Genomic DNA, 26,272 nt, shown 5'->3' with positions numbered 1-26,272 from the left:
GAACATCTGCATTTAGCTGCTATTCATCTGTTTTCTGAGAATAGATCTGAATATATTAGAAATTACACGATACAATATAATGGGCTGCATACTATATAACAAAGCATAAGTCATCTATATATTTATTATAGTTTATGTTACATGTATTATGATCTCTATATATTTAATATGTTACAATATATTTGATATAGTTTATTATATATAATAATAATTTTATTTTTATCTCTCTCAGTATGAAGAGCTAGTGATATCTAAAATAAAAACAATAGTATGAATCTCATTTCCAGGTGTGGCACAATGTGAATAAACACTCTTTTGTAAATGCGAACTTGTATGCATAAGGAACAAAGTATCTACAGCAACATTTTCAAAAGTCACCAGGGATTTTGCTGCCTCATTTTTAATAAGCCTCAAAAATGCTGGATTCTTGCCAGTCGTTTTAAGTTCCTCTTGGACTGGCCCTCTCAAAAGACAGCCTAAATCTGTAGATACTTTCTAAACTACAGGGCAAGATACAGTTTTGCTTAGATCTCAGGTTTTGCACGTGGGAGAACCTTTCTGTGTCTCTGTAGCAAAAGGATTGTCACCGTGTTAATTATTATCTCATCTCATCATGGTGAAGTGCACCCACCCATGGCACTGATGGGTGTAATTCATGTGCCTGAGAGGCAGGGCAGCATTGCAGAGAGATTTCCTTGGAAGTCCTGGCATAGGGGAATTGCTGCTTGCATTCAAGAAATATGTTGGGAATGGCTTAATATTTGACAGATAATTTTGAGATCTAATGAATCACTCCTGTGCTAGCAATGTGGAGAAGGAAAGTGGGGAGGATCTGCTGGAATGGAGGATGGTTTGGCAGCTGTACCTGACAGAGAGAGCTTTGCATGGGATGACAACACATATTTGTGCTGCTCCTGGAAGGACCACACAGCTGGACTACATGAAGTGCCCAAGAGCTACAAACCTGCAATTAAACCCAAGTGAAAATAAAAGGCCAGTCTATCTGCTAAAAGAGTATGTGGCCACTGTTGGGAGAACACAGGGCTCTGGTACAAGAAGCAAGCTGTCACTGTGACTGGGACTGGGAGATGTCCCTTCATGAGTCATACCCACAGCATGAGGCCCCCACTCTATTTTAATGATGTACTTTTTCTCCTGGTGACAGTTTCTGGGATGTGCAACTCCTGTGCACAAGGTTAATGTTTTAAGGGGATGGCAAACCACTTGAGTAAGAAAAGGAACCAGAATAGTCCATCAGAATCTGTTTCTCTCCCACAGTGTAGCACAATGTACAGCATCATACATGTTTGAGATGTATTTTTCTTGCATTTTGCCTCCACGGAGGAGCTGCTTATTTTTTTCTTTCCCACCATCACAACCAACTTGGTAGGGAGAACTATGTTGTTATGAATTCCCATTAGGCTGAACAAAGACACCAGTCCACTTGTCAGAGAAATCTCTTTGGCTTTATTGTATAATTGTCTTAGCTCTGGCAACCAGCCCAGTCTTTAGTCTCAAAAGTGTGTTCTATCAAGCCCTTAACTTTTACAACACACTTCAAAAAGCTCCCGACTTCCACAACAAATTTGAGTGCAATGTACAGGGTAGAATATGATAGTTGAACTTTGACAAGACAAAGAAAGAGAGGAGAGAAATAAAGGTGGAAAAGAGAAAGAGAAGCAAAAAGATCATCAGTCCTTAGATCCCGCGACTGTCCTTCTATGTGGATAGTCTGGATCTGGAGTAATGAGACTAAGAAAAAGAGAAGAAAAAAAAAAGAGTGAGAGGGACTGATGCACTTCCTTTCATAGCAAGCCTCTCATGCAAAACTGATTTTTCCTCCCATTTCATGGCACACACAGCCATATTGTTTGCATCTGAGCAGTCAGCCCTTCTGAGCTCTCCAGGAAGGGAGTCAGGGGAGGGTAAGAGTGAGTCTCAAGATGGAAAAAGAAGTTGGCTCAGCAGCGTGCTGCCCCACCTCTGTGGGACCCTCTGTCCTGATCACAACTTTCCTGTCCCAACAGCCAGAATATTTAAGACAAAACACACCTACATCCTACGTGCTTATGCCTGGTCCTCCACACCCATGCACGCAGTGTTGTGTTTGTCCCAACGGCAGGCTTCATGCAGATGCCATAAGTTAATTTGCACAATGAAACTTTCCCCAAAACAGGCTTGTGGAGCACCAACAAAATGTAGTAATCAGGGACATTCTTCTTCCTCTGAAGCGATCACAGTGGATTTTGGTTTGGAAATAATGACATATTTTCAAGTTGTGACTTGTGACCACACTTTCTAATCTACTCAGTAGTCAAGCAACAAGGCCCAGATCTCACATGAGGCTCCAGAGAGCTGCCTTAGAAATTATCCTCAAGAGATGAGTGTGTCCTTGAAGAATGTAATCATACCGTAGGATTATTTTGTCATATTGTCTGCCACCTCTGAATTTTTCTTTCAAACAGTCACAGAGATGTTTCATGAACCCATTTATAAACTCAGCCACAGCTGTTGCAAAAAGTTATGTTGGAAACACCTCATTAAAGGTTCAGCCATGCTCCACGGTCACAGGAGATAAATGCTATGTTTTTATTTGCTCATTTTTGCCAATAGTCCATGATATTTGATATAGGGTGTGTAATAACCTGTAACTTTAACTGATCCAGAAGAATGTATGGCACATCTTATTCCTCTTTTGGGCCTTCAGTTTAAATAGTGTGGGAAATAAATAAAATATATTACATATATTTTATTTTATTACATATATAAATGGGATACAGCAATGGAACATTGCATATTACAAGAATTACATATTATTTTGAGTAAGAAAGAAGAAACACCAAATAATCATGTGTAAGGGGAAGACGAGTTAACCTAGCTAGCCACTGGATGGCACAATTGCTTTATTTAACTGGTTGCAAAACTGGGTTGTTTTTCCTTCAGATTTAATTGAATAAACAAATCAACCCAGATGCAAGGGAGTTATTTACAGTGTAATAAACCAAACTGGAAAGCCATTATGCTCTAAGTAGGAAGTACAAATTATTACTGTGCAATTTAAGATGTTCTGTTAACACCACTACTTTAATAGATCAACAAAAACAACTATATGAGCAATTTTCCCAATACTGGGCTTTGCTTTGTGTGTTGTTTATGTAGCTGCAGTGTCATCAAATTTGTGGATAAAAGAAAAAAAAAAAGTAAATTGGCTGAAAATGTAAAGTATAAAGGTCAATCAAATAAAATTTGGCTTCCTGATCAAAAACTTTTTGTTTAAAAGAGAAACTATAATTAACAGGCATAAACACTGATGTTTCGGAAGTGTCCCTAATTTCCCCTTTGATCTTTTTGGATCCTCAAAAATATGTTATTCTATTTCAAGGCCTGTTTCATGGTGTCAAGTGTACTAAAATGGCTTGATGCTTTTTCTTGCTGACATTCTTTGGATTCACACCTTTTTTCCTCCCTGGAGGAAAAGTGAGAAGATGTCAAAAATTTATAACATGGAAGTCTATGACATATGAATTTTACCTCCTGTGGGATATGTTCCTATTTACCCAAACAGAATTTCAAGAAAAAAACAATCATGTAAGACTGATATTCAACCATAGAAGTACAGTAATAATACACAGCAGCAGCAGCAGCAGCAGTGTCCTTTTGATAGACTTTACTGGCAGCCTCCTGCTCTTATGGGAGCTCTCCTTCCCAACTCCATCTTCAGCAGCAATTTTGGCTGGTTTCTCATGAGGAAATATAAACACAGCAAGAAAGAACTGCAAAGTGGGTGGGCACCATTGTTTGCCCAAATCAACCACAGGAAAAAAGCTTAAGAACTGCTGATTTAACTCTTGTGGTTTCCTAAAAAACAATAATAAAAAATAAAAGCAGGAGAAAGAGAGATTTGCACCATCACTTGATTTTCAACTGGCCACCTGCCATGCAGAACTTCCATAAGATTAAATCAGCCTACAATTCTTAAATCTATAAATTTCTCCCACTTTGATGTTTGGATAAAATGATACCTGGGGACACAAGATTTGGGAACAACTGTGTTCCTCTACCCTTTCCAAAGGTTGGCTGTTGCTGGTCTGCTGGCACACCAACCTGCCAATAGGCATATGCATTATTTCCAACCCTTGTCTGCCAACCAAATAAATGGGGACATGAAGGAGTGTGCTGGGGTTATCAGGGAAAGATGCAGAGATTTTTGGTAGATGGAGAGCAACCAGATTTCATCATATGCATAACTCATGCTTTTTAAACTTGTTTTAAAGTCTGAAGAGCACAGTCAGATACCTAGTTTCAGACACACATCAAAAAAAGAGAAAATAAATAAGTAACGTTACCCTTGAAGGCTGTCAAAGCACAAAGCCACAATGGAAAGGCTGAGACTAGCTCCAAGGGTTTGCATGTGGAAACCATGGCACGTGGCCAGTCCCAAATCCCAGGGACGCCTCTCTCACAGCAAAGCAAATTCTTTAATAGGCATAATTCAAAACCAGAAGAATAAACAGTATTTGTATGAATAGCTGACCAGTTCATCTGTGGAGGAGGGATCCCCTTGAAGAGGGAAAGGAGTAGTACTCCTGAGACCTAAAACCACTGGATGAAACTGAAAAAAAGCATGTATTTAATATTACCAAACACTCCTACACAAAGCCAAAGCATGATCATAGAGGAAGAACTCATTTTTCTGTAAGAAGTCCTGGCGCACCACCAGTCTGTAGCACACAAGTCAGCTCTCCTACAGAAGGCGTATGAATTAGGGATCCTAATACTTTTTCTTCAGACTGTTTAAAATGAGGAAAAGAAGGGGCAAAAAGAATGTGTTACAATAAGAGAGGCTGCTGCACTGAGGAGAAGGCCTGTGAGATTAAGAGCCCTGTTTTCAGGGCCCAAATAATGAACTGGGGTGGGATTTCCCCATGGGGCTCCTCCTGAGCTGGCCCCTGCTGGCTACAGCCCTGCAGCTCTGTTGTACTGCTCTCATCCTTCTCCTGTTTCATAAATCAGCTTCTAGAAAAAGTGTTGAGGAAAGCATGACAGGACAGGAAGGTCCAGTTGTGGTGCTTTGGGCTGGGTGGGCCTGAGTGGCTTCTTTCAGGTGGCCAAGTTCCATTTGGGTGGCCTGGAGAGCGTGGCTTCAGAGCAAAACCTGACATTTAGAGACACAAACATGCCAGTACTCATGAACCTTCTATGGATGCCATACTTACATCCCACAAAGCTATCGTGTGTTCAGGCCTTCACATGACAGATTTACAAACCATGAAAAATATTAATTATCCCAAATATATTGCCCAAAACTTCTGTTTTGTTACATATTCAGTTCTCAGTCCATAGTCACAGTTCTTTCCTTTGGCAGCAGTATGAGACCTGTGGGCACTCCTTTTAGTGGACTTATGGCTGTGAAAATTACATTAAACTGTCACTTTTTCAGCACATAAATTACTTTTCCAACACATAACTCTGACAGTTAAAGAACAAAAAACTACTCAAATATTAAAAAGACAGAGTCATCTCAGCACCAGTCTAACGTTACTCTAAATGCCATTTACAAAAATGGAGTTGTGCCATAATGAATCAGATCTCAAAGCTATGTGCTTTAAAATGATGGTTGTAACCAAATATAAGTTTTGTTTCACACAAAGGGATCTCTTGCTGTTTGCGGGTTGCAACATAAGTAAAGTTCTATGTGCTCTGTTCTCTTGATGATTGCTTTAATTTCTTTTATAAGAAATAAGTACTGAATGTACAGAATGGAAGATTTTTATCCACAAAACTCTTATTTCAGTGATACAAAAAAAATTGCTGATTTTGCCCAAGGATTCAGCAGGTCCAAATAACTCCATGTATTAAGTCTGTTCAAAGTGGGGTTAAGGCAATTTCATCCCACCTCCATGTGGGATCTTATCTTCTGGGATCTTAAACTTCCCTATTTTCATTAAAAGAAGGAAGTATCATGGACTGCAACAATGTGATTTGTCATCACCATGACCTGCTGACAAAGATGTGTGCCATTGGTCACCTCTTAGTCTTGCCCTTGCAGACTATGCCCAAGGAACCATATATTGGCCCATTACCTAGAGTATTTGCAAAGAGGCCAAACGAGCAGCAGTTTTAGGCTGAGCTTGGTGGCTGTGTTGTTTTGGGTCAGCCCTTGAAGACAGTCATGTCTGGACAAGTTGACACCAGCTTTGCTGTTACTATTCCACTGAAGACAGAAATGGTTGGACAGTAAGTTACTGAGAGTAAATTTTAACTTAGGGTTTGTAAACACGTTTCAGGATCTTCTGTGCTGAAAATGTTGCAGTTGTGAACAAGATGCTGTTCTACTGTAGCCCAACTTCCGTCTGCCAAGCAGATGCAGCTGCCTGTTGGGCAGAGGGAAGTGCTGAGATGCCAGATGGTGGGATACAGCATCTCTCCCCACTCCCCCCCACTTGCCAGTGTGCCTTGTGAGGGACCACCTGAGTAAAGCATAGGAGAGTGGCTGTGTAATCTAATGCACTCCTCTCCTGAGTCTCTGCCCATGCCCCCCAAAGGCAAATCAGAGCTGATTTCACACCCACTGCAAACACTGTAGCAGATGGACAAGGCCAGGACTAGTTCAGAACAGCTACAAGGTTCAACTTTCAAGTTTTTATGGTCATATGTGGATAATTCTGCAAAATCACTTCTGCATTTCTAGAAAAGGGGCATAGATGGCAGCTGTGTCTATTATATAATATTTCATCTTGCTAGCTCTATGGATGCAGTCTGTACCTGGCCTTGCATGCTGCAGTCAGAACAGATGGTGTGGACATTTGAGGTTTTCCTTGAAATTCTGTGGACGTGGATGATGTTACCCTGGTGTAATGGACAAACTTCAGCTTAATGTGGGAAAGGGAAGATTGTGAGAAGGAACATTTTCCATAGGAAATATGAGAATGGACTATACAAGGAACATTTGGCACTTGTCTGATATGTCATATATATTCCACAAGCTTTTCAAACCCAACTCATGAGTGGGAAGAGAGCATGAATTGCAGAACTATTGCATAATATTTGGTCTAATATGACACTTTTAGCCTGAAGCAGTCATGTGAATTTGTATTTCAAATTATCCATGGTCTTTCGCAAGAAATCTAATTAAACTTCAAAGATGTTCCTGCTAAATTGAGCTCTATAACTTCAGCAACAGGAATGACATCAGAACCTTTGGGAAGGAAAAAAATGAATATTGCAAGAAAAAAATGTAGGAAAAAATGCTTTTAGAAGGCTATTGACCATGGGCCAAGCCATGCCCTCAGCTATGTGCATGCTATTCCCACTGAAGCTAAAGGGATTTGTATATGCCTTGGAGCAGAGTATGGTTCTTTGCTTCAGATGGCAAAAACCTTCCATGGCCAGATAAGGAATACACATTCAAAGTCAATGCATGCTATAAATGTCACTGAATTGAGTTTCTTTAGATAGTTATTTCTTCAATGAAGAGAATCTGTCTGCTTTGTAAAGGAGTGTGATGGTTGCAGCTTTTCCTTCCTAGCAGATCCTTAGCAAACTGTCGTGAGCTGTACCAATGACCACCTGCATACAGCAAGCCTCTTGAAGCAAATGTAGGTAACACTGAGGGGAACAATGATGTGTGCTTAGGAGCTAACCAGGCTCCACATATCTCACAGACTCACTGACCTATCCAGATTGGAATGGACCTTGGGAGGTCTTTAGCCCAACCTCTTGTTCAAAGGAGAGCAATGCTGCGTTGGAGTTTGCTCAGGACATTGTCTGGCTGGATTTAAAAAACACTGAAGAACAGAGACCCCAGAGCTCCTCTGAGCAATCTCTTAGAATGCTTAATTACCCTCAGAATGAATATTCTTCCAGCCTATGTCCATTATCTTACCACGAATCTTGGAGAAGAGACTGATTCCATTGTCTTGATCACCTAACAGTTGCCCATAGGCATTGACAGGCTGCTCCTTGGTGCCCTGGAGCCACCTCTTACTGAGGGTGAACAAGCCCATATCCCTTGGTCTCTTCTCATTGGGCAAGTGCTGCAACCCTGACCATCTCAGAACCCCTCTGCTGAACTTGCTCAAGGTCCTCAATGCCTTTCTTGTATTGAGACCCAAAAGTGGGTGCAGTATCTAGGTGTGGTACTACCAAGTGCTAAGTAAAATGGGACTATTTCTTCCATCATTTCCCTTGCTATGCTTTCATAAACACAAGCCAAGATGGTGCTGTTGGTGTGCTTTGGTGCCTGGACTCTCTGCTGTCACACATTCAGCTTGCAACCACCAGGCTTCACAGGTCCTTCCTTGCAGAGCTGTTCCCCCCAAAAGGCAAACCCTTGTCTAGATTGGTGCAATGGGTTAGTCTGCAGTGGGTTAACACAGGGTGCAGGATTTGGCATTTACTCTTGCTGAGAGTCACAAGGCTCCTGTCAGTCCCTTCTTTCAGCCTGTCAAGATGTCTACCCTTATCTAAATGCACACCCCAGGTGGAAAAGCAGTAGAAATTCATGTGGAAAATACCTTAACAGATCTCAATCATGATGACTCTTACTTTCAGATTAATCCCAGTAGTCTTTTCTTGCTTTTAATTTTCCACTTCTTGTGATTCAACAAATGTAGGAGTGCATTTGGGACTGCGCTGTGCCAAAAATTGGAGGAATCTCTGCCAACATTTTGAAGCTCAAAACTTTTGTCTTTGAACAAAACCTAGGAGTGAAAAAGTGATTTATGACCCCCACAAGAGACTATTTTAAATATGATAGTCACCACAGTAGAGGACATGATAATTCTTGTTTTAACATTTTTCAGATACCTTGTTTAATTTTCACTGTTGTCTAAGAAACAATGATTTCCATTGCCATAGTTGTATCTAATGAAAAATTCAGTTTACAATTCATAATTTTATCTAATTAAAAATTCAGCTTATAATTCAGGGAGACTTACTTACCAAATGATCTAGTTTTTAAATGCTATCATTTATAGCAGGACTGTTTAGGACCCATATATAACATTTTCATTTTTTATGTGCCTTGCTCAGGACACTAAGAATGACCTCATGTTCCTAAGAGCATTTTCCAAACTCTTCTTGGACTAAGACAGCCTTGGTGTTATGACCACTTCCCTGGGGAGTCTGTTCCAGTGCCCAACCACCCTCTGTGTGAAGAACCTTTTCCTGATATCCAACCTAATGCTTCCTGACACAACTTCAGGACATTTCCTCAAGTCCTGTCACTGATCACCACAAAGAAGAGACCAGTGCCTGCCCCTCCTCTTCCCCTCATGAAGCTGTAGCTGCAAAGAGGTTTCCCCTCAATGTCCTCCAGGCTGAAAAGACCATATGACCTCAACTGCTCCTCATATGGCTTCTCCTCCAGAACCTTCATCATCCTTGTGGCCCTCCTTTGGACACCCTAACAGCTTTATGCCCTTGTTATATTGTGGTGCCCAAAACCGCACATAGGACTCAAGGTGAGGTGTCCTCAGCTCAGAGCAGAGCAGGAAAATCCCCTCTCTTGCCAAGCTGGTGATGCTCTGCCTGATGAATCCCAGGACATGTGTGGCCATCCTGGCTGCTAGGGCACTATGGGAGGATAATGAAAAAGGAGCAGTTGGCAACAGAGACTTCTTCACGAACAGATGTTGTAGCTGTCCAAAAAGGCAAAAAGAAGGAAGAACACTAGAAACACCTTTCCTGCAGGGAGAGAGGGAGAGTCATGTAAGTATTGCCTCTGTGGGAAAGCCAGCATATATGTGTATGGATGTCAGACATCTGGCCCAGAGGGAAGTGGGCTAATGGAGACATTCATTGAGGACACATTGCAGTTGCTGAATATTTTGTCTTGAAAAAGGCTGTTTACTTCTGCTAAGACCTAGGCTGGCAGATGAGATAACCAGGAACGTCATATTGATAAGTGAAAGGAAACATTACTCCAGTATAGGTTTCTCCTAACTGGATTGTATGTGCTCTCTCTTAATGCAAATGCACTTCTGGAATTAGGATGTCCAGCAGGAAGGGAAGAGGAGCAAAATGCTCTGACACAGTACACAGTTCAGACATATAGGCAAACATACAATTTGCCTACAAAGCGCAAAGCTGGTTAACCTCAGAGGTAGTGGGTTGCAGTGGGTAGAATTTAGGTAACCCTCAATCACATATAGAAGAGAGAAGGTAGGAAATTCTGGAGGAAAAGATTTTCATGCTAGAAAAAATAGCTGGAGACTAGGAGTTTTGTGAGAACTTTCTGTGAAGCCTTTACTATAGCTTGTGCAGAACTGGAGACAGAAGTAGAAAGGCAGAGCTGTAATACCGGACGGGGTATCTGGCAGAGATTTCTGCTTCACCAGGAATGATGCTATGCACTGAAAAAACAGAATTATGAATGAGAGAGAAAAAGAGATATGGAGAGAGACAGAGATCCTTCTTAAGCCAAAAGGGAACTGAACTTCTAGCACTTGTATGCAAGAGAGATGTGAGGAATCATTTTTCCTTCATTGGTTTCAGAGCTAAACAGGAAAGTATGCTATAATTCAGTATAAGACCTCTGTTAAGGAGAAAGACTTGAAAATTCTGTATCATATGAAGTCATTAAAATGTTAGGAAGAATTATAAAATGAAAAGGAAGGAGCATCAGTATGTCCCTAGCAAACAGGTGGGTTATGTACATTTTGAGTTTTGAAAACAGCTCTACTCCTTCATCCTTAATGAAGGAAATGAGAATGTCAGTGATAGGAGAGGATCTGAAAAGTGCTGCAAAGATGATCAAGGATAAGGACAGGCTTTGGTATAAATGTCTCTGTATCTTTGGACTTCATAGTCTGGGAAAGGTGACCTGGGGACACATGACAAGTTTTCCAGAGAAGAGTGACTGGGATTCAATGTCCCCACTGTTTGCTTGGTTGCCCATAGCTCCTGCACTCCAAGTGCTGCATTCAAAACCAGAGGAAGCTCTTCAAGCAGCAGTTCCAGACTTGGTGGCTGACTCCTTTTTCTTTTTTTTTTGAAAAGTAAGCTCAATGGCCCATACCTGAAAGTGAGGGTTACTGATTTACCAAAGGAATGAGATGTAGGGAATGCTGAAAAATGACTTGAGGCTAGGGGACCTCATGGAAGGAATAGACAGTTGGAGTGTGCTTATGCTTCCCATGGCAGCTTAGCTCCACTGCTGGAGACAGACACATCATGCTAGATAGACTCCAGGTTTGAAAAAAACCTGGTTATTCTCATGGAGTACTGATGTAAAAAGTAAGGACACTTGTTGGAACATGGTTCTGGTGCTCTGAGAGCACTTGTCACTTCCGTATCGCTAAGGTAAGCAGGGCACAGCATCATTCTTCTTCCTTGTGAATACTTTAAATTAATCCTATTTTGATGGCCTCTAGGGAGGCACCAGAGGGAAATAAAGTATCTAAAAATATCATTCCAAGGGGGATCTCAAAAATACTCGAATAAAAGATAGTTCTTCAAGAAAGTCCCTCACATCATAACCCTTAGAATTAGCAAAATCTCAGGTATGTTATACTGCTGACTTCAGGGCAGCTGTGTATAAATTGACTACACATTTTATAACCAATAAAACTTCAATAGCCCAGGTGCTGTAATCATATAAAAATTACAATACTGTCCTCTTTGCCAAAGCTAGCTGAAGAATAGCAATTCCCTTATTTCATTAGTTCAAAGGACAATTGCAGACTTTGCTGGCAAGCACTTGCATTGACCTAAGGAAGAAGCAGGAAACAAGCACCGACCAAGTAAGGGAGTAAAATTTGGCAAGGTAAAAACACTTGAATTCCATAGGAATAAGGGCACCAAATGTATCAAATCACTTAAATAATAGCATTTAGACTGGGTAATACACTTTACTTTGAGATATTTCAAGTGATGCTGACAGACATTTGTTAATTTTCCTTCCTCACATTAAAAAAAAAAAAAACAAAACGAAAAGAAGGGGAAAAAAAAGTAACTGAGTACAATAACACACTTGACAAAAAGTCAACTAATTAGACAAGCAAAGTTCTTGGTTAGTACAGGAAATAACAATAAATTATGCATTGCATTATTTTCAGATAGTTTAAATCCAAACTACCTTTTTCTTGGTGGATAAAAAGTGGAAAAATAGAAAACATAAGAATACTCCGCAGTATTTGCTAGCAGAAATTCTTGGTGATCCAAGAGACAACATCAGCTAAGGCAATAAATAAAGCTTTTTGTGTTTTGGATCACCAAAAAAGTTCTGTCAAGTTCTGTAAAAGGTTGTGTTTTTTTAAAAGAAGGAATATAACATATTACATTGACATTCCTAAACTGCTATATATCTGATATCAAAGGCAATCTTATGGATTTGATATTTAAAGCTGCTCAGCATGTTCACTTCTAACAGAGTCTTCAACTGAACCACAAGAGCCCAGCAATTTCACAGAAGTGAACCTTGGACAAACTGTTGAAACCAGAGTTTGTTTGGTTTTGGGTCTGGAAATTAATCTACTTGGTTTTCATTTTATACAGCATGAAACACTTTCAGTCTGTCACACAATAATAAATCTTCCTTCTGAGAATAACACTTTTTGGATTTGCAAAATGATCTGACACATTATCTTTTCTTTCTTTGGGCCAAATGATTATTTCTTTTTTAAAAAAAATCAAAGGCATGAGGGAAAAACTTCTTCTTTCAAAGGCATGAGATAAAAACTGGCAAAGGAATAATTAATTTATTATTTTTGACATTGTGATTAGGACCTATTTGTGAACCAAAAATCCCTGGGTAAGGTGCTGTGTCTGTCTTCAATGTTTTAGGTTTAATGTGCTAGGCAGCAGCTGAAAAGGATAAAAGCACAAAGAATAAATAAAGACACCAGAGAACACTTCAAGTCACAGTTTCCACATGATAGCAGCCAGCCATTAACAGAAACAGGAATTTTAAAAGGAAGACCCTGCTACGCATATGAAGTTAGGGGAGGAATCCCATTTTAAGCATATACAGAAAGGTGTGTGAGACTATGCCTGCATATAGACTTAGCAATCAGAGATGGACTTCTTGGTGCTGAGGCAAAGTTAATTTGGATGGAGTATGCAGACAGACACATAAACATACATAAACACACACACCCAAAGTTATACAGAAAGAAACACAAATGAAAAAAAATTGTTATCAGAATGGGGGTATTAGAGGAGAAATATGATGTCTCTGGACTTTGTATGTTGCAAACACCTTGCAGAAGCTGTGATTTAAAGCTTACAGTAGGAGAAATCCTGTGGGTATCTGTGGGCTGGCTAGTACACCAAGAAATAGCCCCAGCTTCTTAACTCTGGAAAGGAGCAGGGGAATGGGACCGCACCTGACCAAGCTGAGAGATGCTCTGTTTAGCTTTGCACCACAGACTTTAACTTGTTCTTTTCTGCCCAAAAGTAAAAAAGTTTTCCTCATCAGCTGTTTTCTGATTAAGCCCTCTGATCCTGTGTCTGCAATTTTCAAAGACGACACTGGTAGAGCTCAACTTAGATATAGAGAGATACACAAGAAGAGGAGAAAAGAAGCTGAGAAAGCCAGGAAGTATTTATTTTAGCTGTTTTTTTTTTTTTTCCCCACAGGAACCTGGGTGCAACTGCAAAATGATTCGAGGAAAGAAGCCAACCAGAAACACTGCTGAAGACAAGGACAATCTAGAGAACAACATGATTAAGTTGTGTAGGTCTTTGAAATTCCTGCTTTGTCTAGAGAAGACTAAAGTAAGAGTGTGTCCAAAAATTTTATGAAAAACCCATCCAGTGTCATGTCCCCAGTCTCCTCAGCAGGCCACACATCTCACAGCCCCTGAGATGCTTTCAGAATACCTGTGGTAAGGCTATGGTCAAAGCCCAAAAAATCAGAAGGGGGTTTGTGAGAAAGGCTTCTCCTGTGAGCAGTTTTGAGAGCAGAGAAACACCACTCAGAAACAGGTCCTGGGCTCTCTAGATTGCTCAGACATAAACAAGAGGCTTAGGATGAGGCTTAGAGCTCCAAAAGGGGGACTTGGCAAGCTGCAGAGCTGAAAGAAATACATCACAAGTACTGATTTCAATAAGCATATGTGGCATAACTTGGCATTATTATGCTTTTGTGGTTAAAAATTTAGTTTTATCTGCTTGCATACACATCATCTTTATTAAACAGTAACTGTGCTTCATGAATCATGAAGTTCAAGGCCAAGAAAATAATCAGAGACCGTGCTATACTCTGTGCTGAGGAGACAGAATGTTTTGCAAAAAATAAGGAAAATTCTGCTTTCTGCCACCCACCAAAGTTTCCCTGGAATGAGGAACCAGATGATAATGTTGGGGCTTCTTGAGTACTAATAAATCAGACTGTCAGCCTACTTTATATGAATTCTGTATAGTCCAACCCAACTTTGACCACTCCAAGACTCCCAAGCAGAAGATGAGCTGCCAGAAGCACTGACAGCACCTGTGTTCTAATCACAGCTTCAGACCACTTGAGTTTCTGTAAAACTAGATTTTTATTTACTTTATATGATACATTAAACTACTTGGTTTTAAACTCAGGGTAGCAGGAATGCATTTCCAAGGTTCTTGTCTTTGTTGCAGTACCTGAAAGCAAAAGAAACCACCCACTTGTCAGATTAACTCCTTACTAGCCAAAATCAGTCTGTTAACAAAGTTTTTGTTCTTTATTCTAATCATCATTTGGTTGTCATCAGGCATATTCAGATACTCACTCAAACCAACTCTCCCTAATGCCATTCTCTCTGAATATTGGATCAAATTCTGCAGCTACCATGAAGGGAATCATGCAGGCAGAGAAATTCTCTAATAGAATACACCTACATGACTGGTGTCATAAAAGTGGCTGAAATCAGGATGTCTTTCCTCCTCCAGCTTTAGAGGCTGTAATTTAGGTTTATTTTCTCTTTGGAGAGTCTGGGCAGCAAGCCTTTTCCTTGGCAATGGCATCTGCAAGAAAACAGCACTTGCGTTAGGTTAGAGACACATTTAGGTTCTGTTTTACTCTTGCTGACAACTGTGTGTATGTGGGTAAAAATTGTCTAAATACAATGCCAGTCACCCTGTTGTGACCTGGATATTTAAAGGTATATAGGCATGAATTAGTTACTGGATTACAGAACACAGGAAAGAAGAGAAGAAAGATTTTATACAGAGCACTTACCATCATTTCATAACATACAGGATATGCCAACACTGCTTGGTGCCAGGATCACTGGCTGTGGGAGACTTAAGTAGTTAACAAAACCTCAGCTTCAAGCTACTCCCAAATGGCAAAATGGAGGCCTATAGCTCTGGCTCTGCTCTTGAATTCTACATCTGAAATTCAGATCTAGGTTTATGTTTACTCTGAGTAATGATAACATGAATGTTTTTCCAACAAAGAGCTTGCAAGGAAAATGTGTATTTCTGCTTATAGGACTCGCTGCTCCTGCTTGCTCTGGGTGTCAGGGAAGGTTGATTACGGCATCTGTGAAAGGAAATTTTCAGACATAGTCTCACCATGCATATATTAAGATGATGTTCCTTGCTTTGATAAAAGAAGCAAAAAAGATTTACAGATTTTCCCTGAGATAACATTTTTTCTTCCAGTTTTGAGTTTTTCTTAGTGTTTCTCTTTTGTTGGGTACTAAGCTATGTGATGATTGAGAACACATCTAGTTGTCACTTGATTCTCTCTCACTCCTAAAGCAAAAACTGGATTATGTTAGCAGCATGGACAGCCAGTTTTACCAGTGATGTCTGGCAGGTGTCTTAGTGCCACAGATGTCTCTTACTGAGGCATCATGGCAAATTTTAAGTGTTCTTATCCAAGGCATATCTAAATCCTTTTCAAGAGCAATTTTGTGCCACTGTGAAAAGCAAATGCTGTGACATATTCTGCACAAGGAGAGAATGAGAGAACCTTCCCCACCAGTGACATGTTTTCACCAGTACTCGTGAAGTGACCCAAGTGTGCAGTGAGTGGCATAGATGAGGCATCTGCAGAGATTTACCTATTCCCAGAAATCTAGCTCCTCTACCACCTAACAGAGCAAGGGAAAAGAGAGGCTATCACAACCACTTATCAATCTAGAGATTGTATTTACACAGGAGGTATCTTGTCTTCTACAAAAGACTAGCACCTCCTGGTGCTTTCAGGTTTCAGATGGGTTGGGCAAGGTAAACCAGCTGCACCCCCAAACTGATAAATAGTTTTTTGCTCCTTCCCATCTTCTCAAAATTCATCCTGAATGTGCATCTACTCATTTGCCTACATCTGATAAACAAAGTATTCTTTGTATTTTATCTCCTTGGACATGGTGTTGTTCAATTTTAAAATAACCACAATCATATTCTTCGCTTTGCAGATATCGGTACACCTCAGTAAATGTGCTTTATACTTTTAAAAGCAGATGAACACCTCTTTCTTGTCCCAGATATATTTAATATCAAAAATATGAAAAATCCATATGGATTAAATATTGATTTTATTTTTTAGAGAGCAAGTACAATTATGTTGCATTAAAATAATGCTATGTCATAGCTGTTACAGCTCTGATAGAAAAATAAACATCTCAATATGCTACAGTGTAACTCATTAATAAATACCACAATAAAAGTTAGTAGTCAACTGAAATTAATAAAACAGCTATAAAAGTATACTATTTTAAATAATAAAATATTCAATATATTTCCAGATGAACAAAAGTAGTGATTTAAAAGTATCATTCAAAATGTAAAATGAGCAGTAAGAAGTTATCAAATTTAAAACCTCTTCCCTTACTAACATTCTCTATGCAAAAAATCTAGACACACATTATTTATCTCTCTATATTTATTTTTTACAAAAGGTAGTATATGTTAAATAGAAAGTTTAAAACTGTAGTAGTATTAATAGCTGTCACACAATCGCTAAGTAAGACACTTTTAAGTTGCTTTATTTTTGAAGCAGTAGTAGGTAAGAGTGAAGATGTCAGCACAGTGAATTCATCCAACACTAATGCCTCTGCAAAAGACTCATTTTTCAGCATCTCCCATCAAAATATAACGGAAATAGCCCAAATACAATATAGGTATCAGGATGAAATGTTAGAATTTGGACAGAAGTAATTATTTTAAAAAATGCCACATACTTTTTTTTCAATAGGTACCTTTTTTTTAAAGCATGTTCAGAAAAGGAAACAAAGAGAACATGAAATTCAGACCAGCAGAAAGCTTAAGAATCTAGAAATTTAAGGTTTTTGCTTCCCCCTCCCCCCCCCAACCCACCCCCCCCCCCCCCCAGAAGGCCAACCATTCCGAGCTGGCTTGCTCTCAGTGGGCTAGCTTGCTCACTGATCTGGCATGCTATAAATATGCATTCCCATTGGTTAACTTTAACCTTTTTCCCGCCTCTCCATGAATTTTAGTTCTCTGTAAGAGCCAACAGATACCTGTGCCTCAGAGCAGTCTCAAGATCAGAAGTAAAAATTAGTGTTTTTGTGAAGCATTGCTTCATTTGTGCTTTCCCCTCTGCTGCAAAATGGTAGCCAGGACATTGTCACCAGGCGCCACTCACAGTCGGGACAGAGTAGGAGTCACCCAGCACCAACTCAGCACAAATGCCTCTGTGAGAAGTGCCCTTTACAGCCACTGCTTACATTCCTTAAGGCTGGCTGGTGGAGATCCAGGGGCTGGTGGGAAGTCAACGGGCAGGTGCCCAAACGCTCCCCAGGAGCTTTAGTGGAGGTCTGCAGCATCCACGTTTACAGGCTGTCCCTTGCTGGGTTGTGTGCAGGCATCTTTGATGAATAAAGATGCAAAAGGCCGGCAGCCTTGGGGTTCAGATTGCACACAATGCAGTCCCAGTCTGGGGCCAAGTGCCTGCGATGCAAACCTCGGGCACCACCACTGCCAAGCCAACCCACTCTGAAAACGCTTCCTGCCCTGACAAAAGGTGCAGTGAGATCTCAGAGCACCATTTCTGCAGCGATGCTGTGGGGAGCCCCAGCACTGTCCCTCTTGAAGCGTCCACACAGGCAGCCATGCCCTGGCATGTCTCTGCCCTGGGCATCACCAGACTCTATGTCTAGTTTAGGATGGAGGGTTGCTTGAAGCTGTTACACACATTTACTCCATGGTTTGCAAAACATGCACACTAAGCAGGAAATAAATATTATATATTATCAGATTGGGAAAATAATATTTTTCCATTGCAGTCAGAAGAATGCTTAACATAGCAGGTTTTCATGACATCATAGAGAGGAAAAAATAAATCCAGTTGTAAATAATAGCTAAAATGTAAACTATGCCCATACGAACATCCTTCCTTTTTAAGGTTCATTTTTAACGTCCTTGCAAATGTAAGGAATTTCAGCTGGGCACAATGAAAATTCCTTGCATACCATGTGCACGTTTTCTGGATGAAACAGCTATTTTCCCACACACTTCTGCAGCAATCTTATTAGTGTAGTCATGGTGCTTGGAAAGAACTATTTCACAGCATTTCTTCATTTTATAGTACTCAAAAAAATCTGAAGTAAAATACACTTTAATTACACAAACATGCAATTTCTGAAGTGTCAGGCAAATAACAGGTCAAAGGTTAAAAAAGGGGACTAGAATTTGGAAAGTATACATATGGATTTTAACAGTAACAAATATGCTGTGAAAAGTCATGCACATGCTTCATTTGTGGGACCAAATCTGAAAACAATTCCCCAAACCAATGATGAGACAGAGCAGGATCTGCTGGTATATTTTTGGATATAAGCACGCAGTAGAATTATTTGACTTCTTTCTAAATTTTTTTGAAGAAGCCCAGTATAAGAAATGTTATTTGAGAACTTTGGAACACTCTGTTCTAAGGTTAGTTATTTTTCCCCCTATTTTTATGAACATTTTTGACGCACAATACATTGAAAACTAATATGAACTAATTTTTCTTTAATATCTCCCATATTAAGCACTATAGGAAGCACAGTCCTTCTGCAATCACTGAAGAAATTCCTGTGAATTAAAGGCTGCTTTCTCATTTAAGGTCATGTGCTGAGGGAACACAGCTCCCTAAATAGTGAGGCTTTTGTTGAGCTATTCATCTCCTGCAGCAGCTCTTCTGAAAAACATGGTCAAAGGCAGAGGGAAACAAGTACCAAGCAAAGCCAGAGTTTCTCATGGATAGATTCCATCCCTAGAAACAAAGCCTCCTCCCAAGAATCCTGCTCTGTATAAGCTCCCCACGGGCCTTCTAAAAGCCTTGACCTGTCACATTAGCAGCAGCTTATTCTCTTTCACCAGCCTCTTCCACAATACAGCAAAACCATGAGGGAGATGCAAGAAAGCTTTTTTTCTTTTTTTTTTTCCTTTTCCTTTTTTTTTTGTTAATTTATATACATTTTTTAAAATCTCAGGACAGCAAGCAATTTACAGTGTAATTTGTCCTGTGAGCCCACTCTTTTTGATCAGAGCATTTTAAACATTCAGGCAGGTGTCTGATAAGGAAATACTGGCCATGCCCCTTCACAGGCAGCAGTCCAATGCCAAGTGCTACAGAAGAAAAGCAGTAACAGCATGATGTGATGTTTCTGGAAGATGGGTTTTACAGCTCAAGTCTTTCTTCTACCAAGAACCCAGTTCCATTATCCCTTACCCACAAAAATGAATTCCCTCTAACAGTGAAAAGTAATTTCTAACAACAAAAAAATATATTTATCAGTTCAGTAAATGCTTTAGTACATGCTTTAAAGGCCAATATGGGGTGAAAATAGATTCTGAAGAATCTTTTTTTTTAAGGGTTTATCACACTGTTTAAAGAACATAATTAACCTCTTTTTTATATACTTAGATATACTCCACTAAGCATTTTTAAAATTTAAGTTAAATAGACAAGCAGAGATTGTTTCCCACTCACAAACAGCCATGAATTGTGACAAGGGTAACAGCAGGTCAACCTTTATCAATCTTTTATCTTTATCCCACCAAAACCAGTTTTTTGAAATATTTTAATTTACATAGGAGAAAAATGGTCTTATACATTTTAAAAGAAAATGAGAGTTTAAGGTGTCGTTGGTAGACTACAGAATTAATCTATAACTAAGGTTCTACAATTAAGCTAACACTAAAGTCAGGGTCAGTGTAAAGAAACACTCTTTTTGTTAAATGAGATAATTTTACCTGTGTGGTAGAAAACTCAGGACCTACTTCAGGGACTGCTTTAAAAACATTTAATAGTCCAATTTACACATTTTTTTAAAAAACAATCCCTAAGCTTTTATGACTAATGAAAGGCCCATTGTCTGTGTATTATTTTTTTCAATCCCACTTGATCTATTACCCGAGAAACTTAACACTTATAAAACACTCACCATTTTTCTACACCCCGCCTTCCTTTCAATCCTCACAGTCCTCAGGTTTCAGTGGGAATTTATAGAAGAAATACAGAATAGGAAATAAAAGTAATTTCTAAAGACAGCACATAAGGAAGTCCTGCTTTGTTTCTGTAACTCTTATCTATGACAAATAGTATTTAGTACTAGTAATAAATGTTGGTGAAATTATACACTGTCTTCTGAGATGATTTTTCTTTTTGCCAGCCAGGTTTTAGTGCATTAGAGGTTGATCAGGTTTTCATAGGGTTTCAGCAGCATAGAGTTAGTAAATCAGACTGACACTTCCAACAAGCATATAACAATAACGTGTTCTACCACTCTAGCTGGTTTCAGGGATAAAAAAAGATGCTTCTGCTTGATTTTGTAGCCTCCATTCTGCTCTCAGATAAGCTTATATTGGTCCCGCCATGTTTGGAAGAGTTTTGCACATTTCTGAAGACAGAATCTGATCCATATTTATAAAGTCAATTAATGTATTTTGAGAAAAAGATTCTTATTTTCCTCACTTTCTTCTAGTTTGCAGGTTCTTTTCTCCATCACACACTGGACACACTTCTCAATGCACAGTCACAAAAAACTGAAGTGGTTACAAAAATCCTAGAAAACCTAATCTCATCAACTAATTTACATAGAGAAAAAGAGCACATGTAGAATCAGACTTATGCCTGACATCATATAAAAAGATCCAAGTCCTTATTTGGCAAAACACTGACATGTAGCTAGCAAACCAAACACAGCTCTGGCGTAATTTATCTATTTGCAATGGATTTGATGCTGTTGACTCTAAAGGCGTAGTCTGCTGGCAGTGATCATCATGTAGACTATGCTGTTGGGTAAAGGAACTCTCATTTTCTGTAGCCACTCAGTTTCCAAACACCTTAAATTTTGTATAAAATGGGGGCATTATATTTAAACAAATAAAAAAGCTTAAAATTACTCTTTATCACATATAAATTATCCTTAAATGACATAATCCATACAAAAAACCTTATAAATATATAATTTACCTGCATGTGCATGCATATGTGAACGTATACACACACAACATACACCTATACCAGGAACTAAACACTCATTTAATCCCATCATCTTTATGAGGAAAAGGTAAGAGGAATAAGCAGACAAATTAGTGGAATCTGTCAACTGAGAGAACTATAAAAGTACCATTTACTCTATTAAAGAGCATTTTAATAGTTTCATCTATTGCTATAATATACAGCAATGTTAATTCTTCAGTCACAGCTTTGTCCATTCCCACAGAGCACATCAGTACTAGCTACATGTAGAGTGAGATCAGTGCTTTGTCAGACTGGTTTGTATCTACATTCTAGGCCATAACTAAATAAATTAGAATATGCTAAAGTGCTACATCAACACTAATGTTTCTGAACAGTAGTAACGCACATTTCTCTTTCAAAAAAATTTAAAAAAATACAGCAGCTATAGTTCCAAACATAATCACATAATGTGAATATGTTTACATGTCACTTTGTTACAGTATTCAAGAAAATGCACAACACAAAACCATATGGCAACAGTCAAGACTCCCACAGAGCACAAAAGGTAATTTCTTAGAAGTCGAGCATGATGGAAATAGACATTTGCAGTCTTCAGAATTCACACTTGAAAGTTTCGTTTAATCGCAACTTGCTGATGTCGATATTTATTTCCTCTGGTTTGTCACGTCTGTATGTTACTGTTCTTGTACAAACTGTAGGCAAAAACATCTTATCCTTGAAGGAGAAGATACAATTTTTATCAGCAATTAGCTAACTTTTATATGCAAGAAAAAGATTACTGAAGATGATGGCTCTGAAATCAATTACCTTCTTTGTCGTAGATACTCTGTAATCAGATGCAGATTTAACTTTACTGCTACTCCCCTGCAGAATTATCTGCCTGATGATAAGGACAACAAGCAACCCGATCAGAAAGGTAACTATAAAGATTATGGAAAAGACTCTAAAGTAGTTTTGTCCAGAGAAACAATCTGCAATGAAAGGAAAACACAAGGGTAAAGCCTAATGTATGGAACAGGCACATCATTCTAATACAGGCATATCCACCACTGCTTAGTAATGCTGCACAAATGTAATACAAGCCTGATAGAAATTAAGGGAAAATAAATTAAGGGAAATTAAGAGGAAAAGTTGTCATATGCAAGCTTTTAAAGTTGGGCATATCAAGAAAGGCAATTCAGATCAAGATCCATGGTAGAAAAATAGTGAAACAATTATTCCTTTAATCTACAGAATTTAGGCTTCATTGTATTGCCCACCATAAATTCTCTGTAGACCAGTGAGTTTATAGCTGAAGTAGACAGGATGAAATATTAGAGATGTTTGGGGCTGAGAGAATTTAATCTTCACAAGACAACAGTGAAGATCGCAGGTAAAATTTGAAAGAAAATGTGTTTTATTGAATCCTTGTCCAGTGCTCTCCTCATTGGTAGGCTAATACAGTAAGCTTTCCTTAATACTTAAGTCATAAAAAAAGTATTCACATTTAGTTTTCTCATTGATGAACTGTAATATGAAAGGATTTATATATATATGTTAAGGTATAACAAAAGGTAACCATTTACCTGCATTTTAATTCCTGCATGGAGTGATTAAACTTTGTGAGATTTTATTTAAAAAGATTTTGTTCTTCCACAGACTTCATAACTGCAGTTTTTTATACTTGAAAGGAGCTTTTAAACATTACTGAATTTGAGGTAAGCATTCAACTTCTTTCTTTCCTGTTTCTGGTAATGTCAAATACTGTAAGCATGGTCAATGTAATAAAATATACAGATGCCATAACAAATTTTTATAAATATTTCTTTAAGCATTGCTCAGGCAGGATTCATCATTATTAGACGTGACTTCTTGAGGAGCTGGGAAAACTGAACTTAGCAATGCTTGACAATCTTATTTCCTGTTATTATTTATCTTTTACTTTCCCTAAAGCTATGAATGATTTTTCTCTTTTTCCTGCTTTCTTTTTTTGTTATTGCAAAAAAACATATATATTGTGATATACTTCGGAAAGACATTCTAACACTGGCAGATTCAATTACTAATTGCAATAGATTTTAATCTCTTATTAAAATTACCTAGAAAATGCCACTTACCTGAAGTATTATCAATATAATGCAGTAGGTAAGTGCATGAGGTTGTGCACTGGTCAAGTATGACTTGAGATGCATTATTAGAATGATAGCACTGAACACAGTTCCTGTAAAATAAAAATTATAATTGAAAACCTGTCTTTCTCTGCATTCCCCTTTAAGAGATTGTATCAACAGGCTGACGTATTGCTTGCACATAATGCTTTCCTGTTGTTAGTAAAAACATTGCGACATTTATTTATTTTTTTCTGAAATGTGATGCCTCTCTCAGCATTTTATCCCCCTGATGCTTCTCAGAACCAACTAGTCAGAAGCTGCAAACTAAAACATGTCTTTGGCTTTGAGCCACCTTCACCCAATCCTTGCTCTGCCTTTTGTGATGCAATGGTGTAGCTAAGGTCCAGCTTTCTTCAGCTTTCAGCCTCCACTTTCTATCTTTCCTTACCTATCAATCTCATTCAGATGCATGCTGGATTGAAGGGTAGAGGTAGGTAGAGGAAACACAGTTTTGTCAATAATTTTTGGGTGCTATGTTAAGACAAAGCCAAGTAAGTCTGCACTTCTGGGCAGTTTAGAGAGAGAGCACAAGTGGGAGACAATGCCCTCAGTCTTACTGTCTTCACTGTATAGCCCTGAAGGAGACAGATGCCACAAGAGATCCCTAAAAAAGCCCTAACTGAATTTTTAATGAAGATATGCCATCTTCTAAATTTATGAAAGGCACACATTTCACAGTAACTTTGAACAAGTGTAAGCCGGAAAGGTTAATTGTATTTTATCTAATGAAATCTTAGCAGCAACCTTTCCAGATGTGGCCAAGCTTGGTTCTCCAGCATTTTCACCAGATGAGATATAATTGAAGTAAATACAAATAAACAATGACTCTGTTTTGAGCACAATTACCTTTACAATGAAAGGCTGATCTTTCACCCTCTGCACCACAGTGAGATGCACAACATTACATGGTGTGATGAGAGGGTGCAGAAGAGCTGTGCCCAAGGAAAGGGCTTCATTTGCTCTCTGTGCCAGGACCACAGAGTGCGCCACTGAGAGTCTGGTCTAGCTTGTCCCCTCCTTGCTCAGTTTTGACCTCCACACTGTCCCTTCCTTTACATGAGTAAGGAAAAATGACATGCTCTAAGACTAGCATGGCAAAGACTAAGTGTTTTGAAACTGAGCAATGAAGAATGTTGTTCTCTGGGTAGGACCAGCTCTGCTCTGCTGATCAATGGCAGTGACAATCCACAAGTACTGCTCTAGCTCCACACCACTTTCTTTCAGCTGAGAAGCACAAGGAGTGTGCAAAAACAAATGTGGAGAATATTACTGGACTTGGTGGAATTCAAAAGTAGGATCTATTTTCCATTTTTAAAAATACAAACTTATAGTTTTATTTCCTACCCAGGAGATCTCATATGAAGTATGGTTAAAATAGATGCTGACAGGCAATTTTCTTAATTGCCAGTGTGAATCCAACTACACAGAGAAGTATCAAGTATGAATTGTACCAACTTCCTACAATCTAAATAACTAAGAAATATAAGCAGAAATATTCCTTCATGTTTCAATGCTAGGGAGTGAAAAAGTCAAGTCTAGCACAAGAAACATACCAGTTTTCTTCACAGGCTTTGTTACAAGTAGGGCAGTATTCACAGAAACGGCCAAAGCTTCTGGGGTCTGTGCACTCACACTTTCCACATACACATTTTCCTCTTCCACTGCAAATCTGGCCCTTTGAATTCAGGCAGTGCTTTGCTGATTGTGATGAGCACTCACAACGATCACCTTCCCAGCCAGCAAAGCATTTGCATTTACCACCTTCACATTCACCATTACCTACAACACAGAGAGGCTGGAGTCATATGTTTCCACGAAAACACAGAAAACAATTTTTAGATGGATACATTTGTATTGCTTGTGCTTTACCTTGAATGGAGCAAATTTAGACCTGGCCTTTCTAATTAGTTTTTAAGTTAACAACTTGGACTCAAGTCACTGGCATGATCAATATTGAAGGCTGAGCATAAGTTGAGCATAAGTTGCTACTATGATGTCACCATAAAACCTCTTACTAAAATCCTGCTCTTTTGCTTTGGATCAAAACAATGGAGATTAGGAATTACACAATGACCAGGAAAATAGTCTTCAGGCAAACCAAACAAACTTCTCTTTAGCAAGAAAACATTCCATTCAAATAAACAGCAAGATTCAGTGGAAGAAAGAGTATCAAGTTCATGTGCACAGGCCAGGTTCTTTCCTTCCTTTTCATTTTCCACTTCCATTTCCACTTCCACTTCCAGTTCTATTTCCATTTTCATTTCCATTTCCTTTTTTTCTTTTTTATTTCCTTTTCCCTACCATAAAGTGGACTACAAAAAGAATGAAAATTTCTAACAACTCTGATTCACTTAGAGTCTCCTTTCTGAAGCAGGCACTCTCTACAGTGTTCATGTTTATACCAGTATTTGAAATCAAGTGCCCCTGTATGTCTCACAGGACTGATTTAGGGTGGTAGAAAATCAGAACCTGACCTGGAAGCTATGATCCCTTACTAATCTCTCAGTATCTCATATTTCCATTATACTGAAATGTATCAACTAGCTTCCTGGAATAATGTTATTTTTTGTTTGAGAAATCAGTATCATTACTCATTAAGAATTTTGAGATTTAAATATTAAAATAGCTAAACTTCAGAAAAAAATCAATGTGTTCCCTAGAAAATGGTGGTGAAATTTAGAAGACAGTAAACCTGTGGTGAAGAGAGTCCAGGAGTGTGAATTCCTAACAGGATGTTCAGGACATTTCCCACACTAATTCTGCA

The 26,272-nt window shown here is 38.9% G+C and overlaps 1 protein-coding gene across 9 annotated transcripts in view; it reads right to left on the bottom strand.

Annotated features, from left to right (window-relative positions):
• Nucleotides 1-14,467: 14,467 nt before the first annotated feature.
• The window catches only part of ITGB8 (integrin subunit beta 8), a 48,374-nt gene continuing 36,569 nt past the window's right edge, over nt 14,468-26,272 (bottom strand). For 4 of the 9 annotated variants that reach the window (XM_059844456.1, XM_059844465.1, XM_059844435.1 and 1 more), the window contains 5 exons: nt 25,062-25,287; nt 23,455-23,558; nt 22,166-22,329; nt 14,815-14,940; nt 14,468-14,577 (listed from right to left, as the gene is read on the bottom strand). In XM_059844456.1, coding sequence (XP_059700439.1) covers nt 14,491-14,577; nt 14,815-14,940; nt 22,166-22,329; nt 23,455-23,558; nt 25,062-25,287 — 707 coding nt within the window. In that variant the 3' untranslated portion in view covers nt 14,468-14,490. Of the gene's footprint in view, nt 14,941-18,486; nt 22,073-22,165; nt 22,330-23,454; nt 23,559-25,061; nt 25,288-26,272 lie in introns of those variants that run through there. The other 5 variants (XR_009486221.1, XR_009486226.1, XM_059844448.1 and 2 more) reach the window with 5 other exon arrangements.

This window comes from Haemorhous mexicanus, chromosome 1, assembly GCF_027477595.1.
Source record: "Haemorhous mexicanus isolate bHaeMex1 chromosome 1, bHaeMex1.pri, whole genome shotgun sequence".
NCBI classification, from domain to species: domain Eukaryota; kingdom Metazoa; phylum Chordata; class Aves; order Passeriformes; family Fringillidae; genus Haemorhous; species Haemorhous mexicanus.
This window is presented reverse-complemented; position numbering and strand designations above follow the sequence as displayed.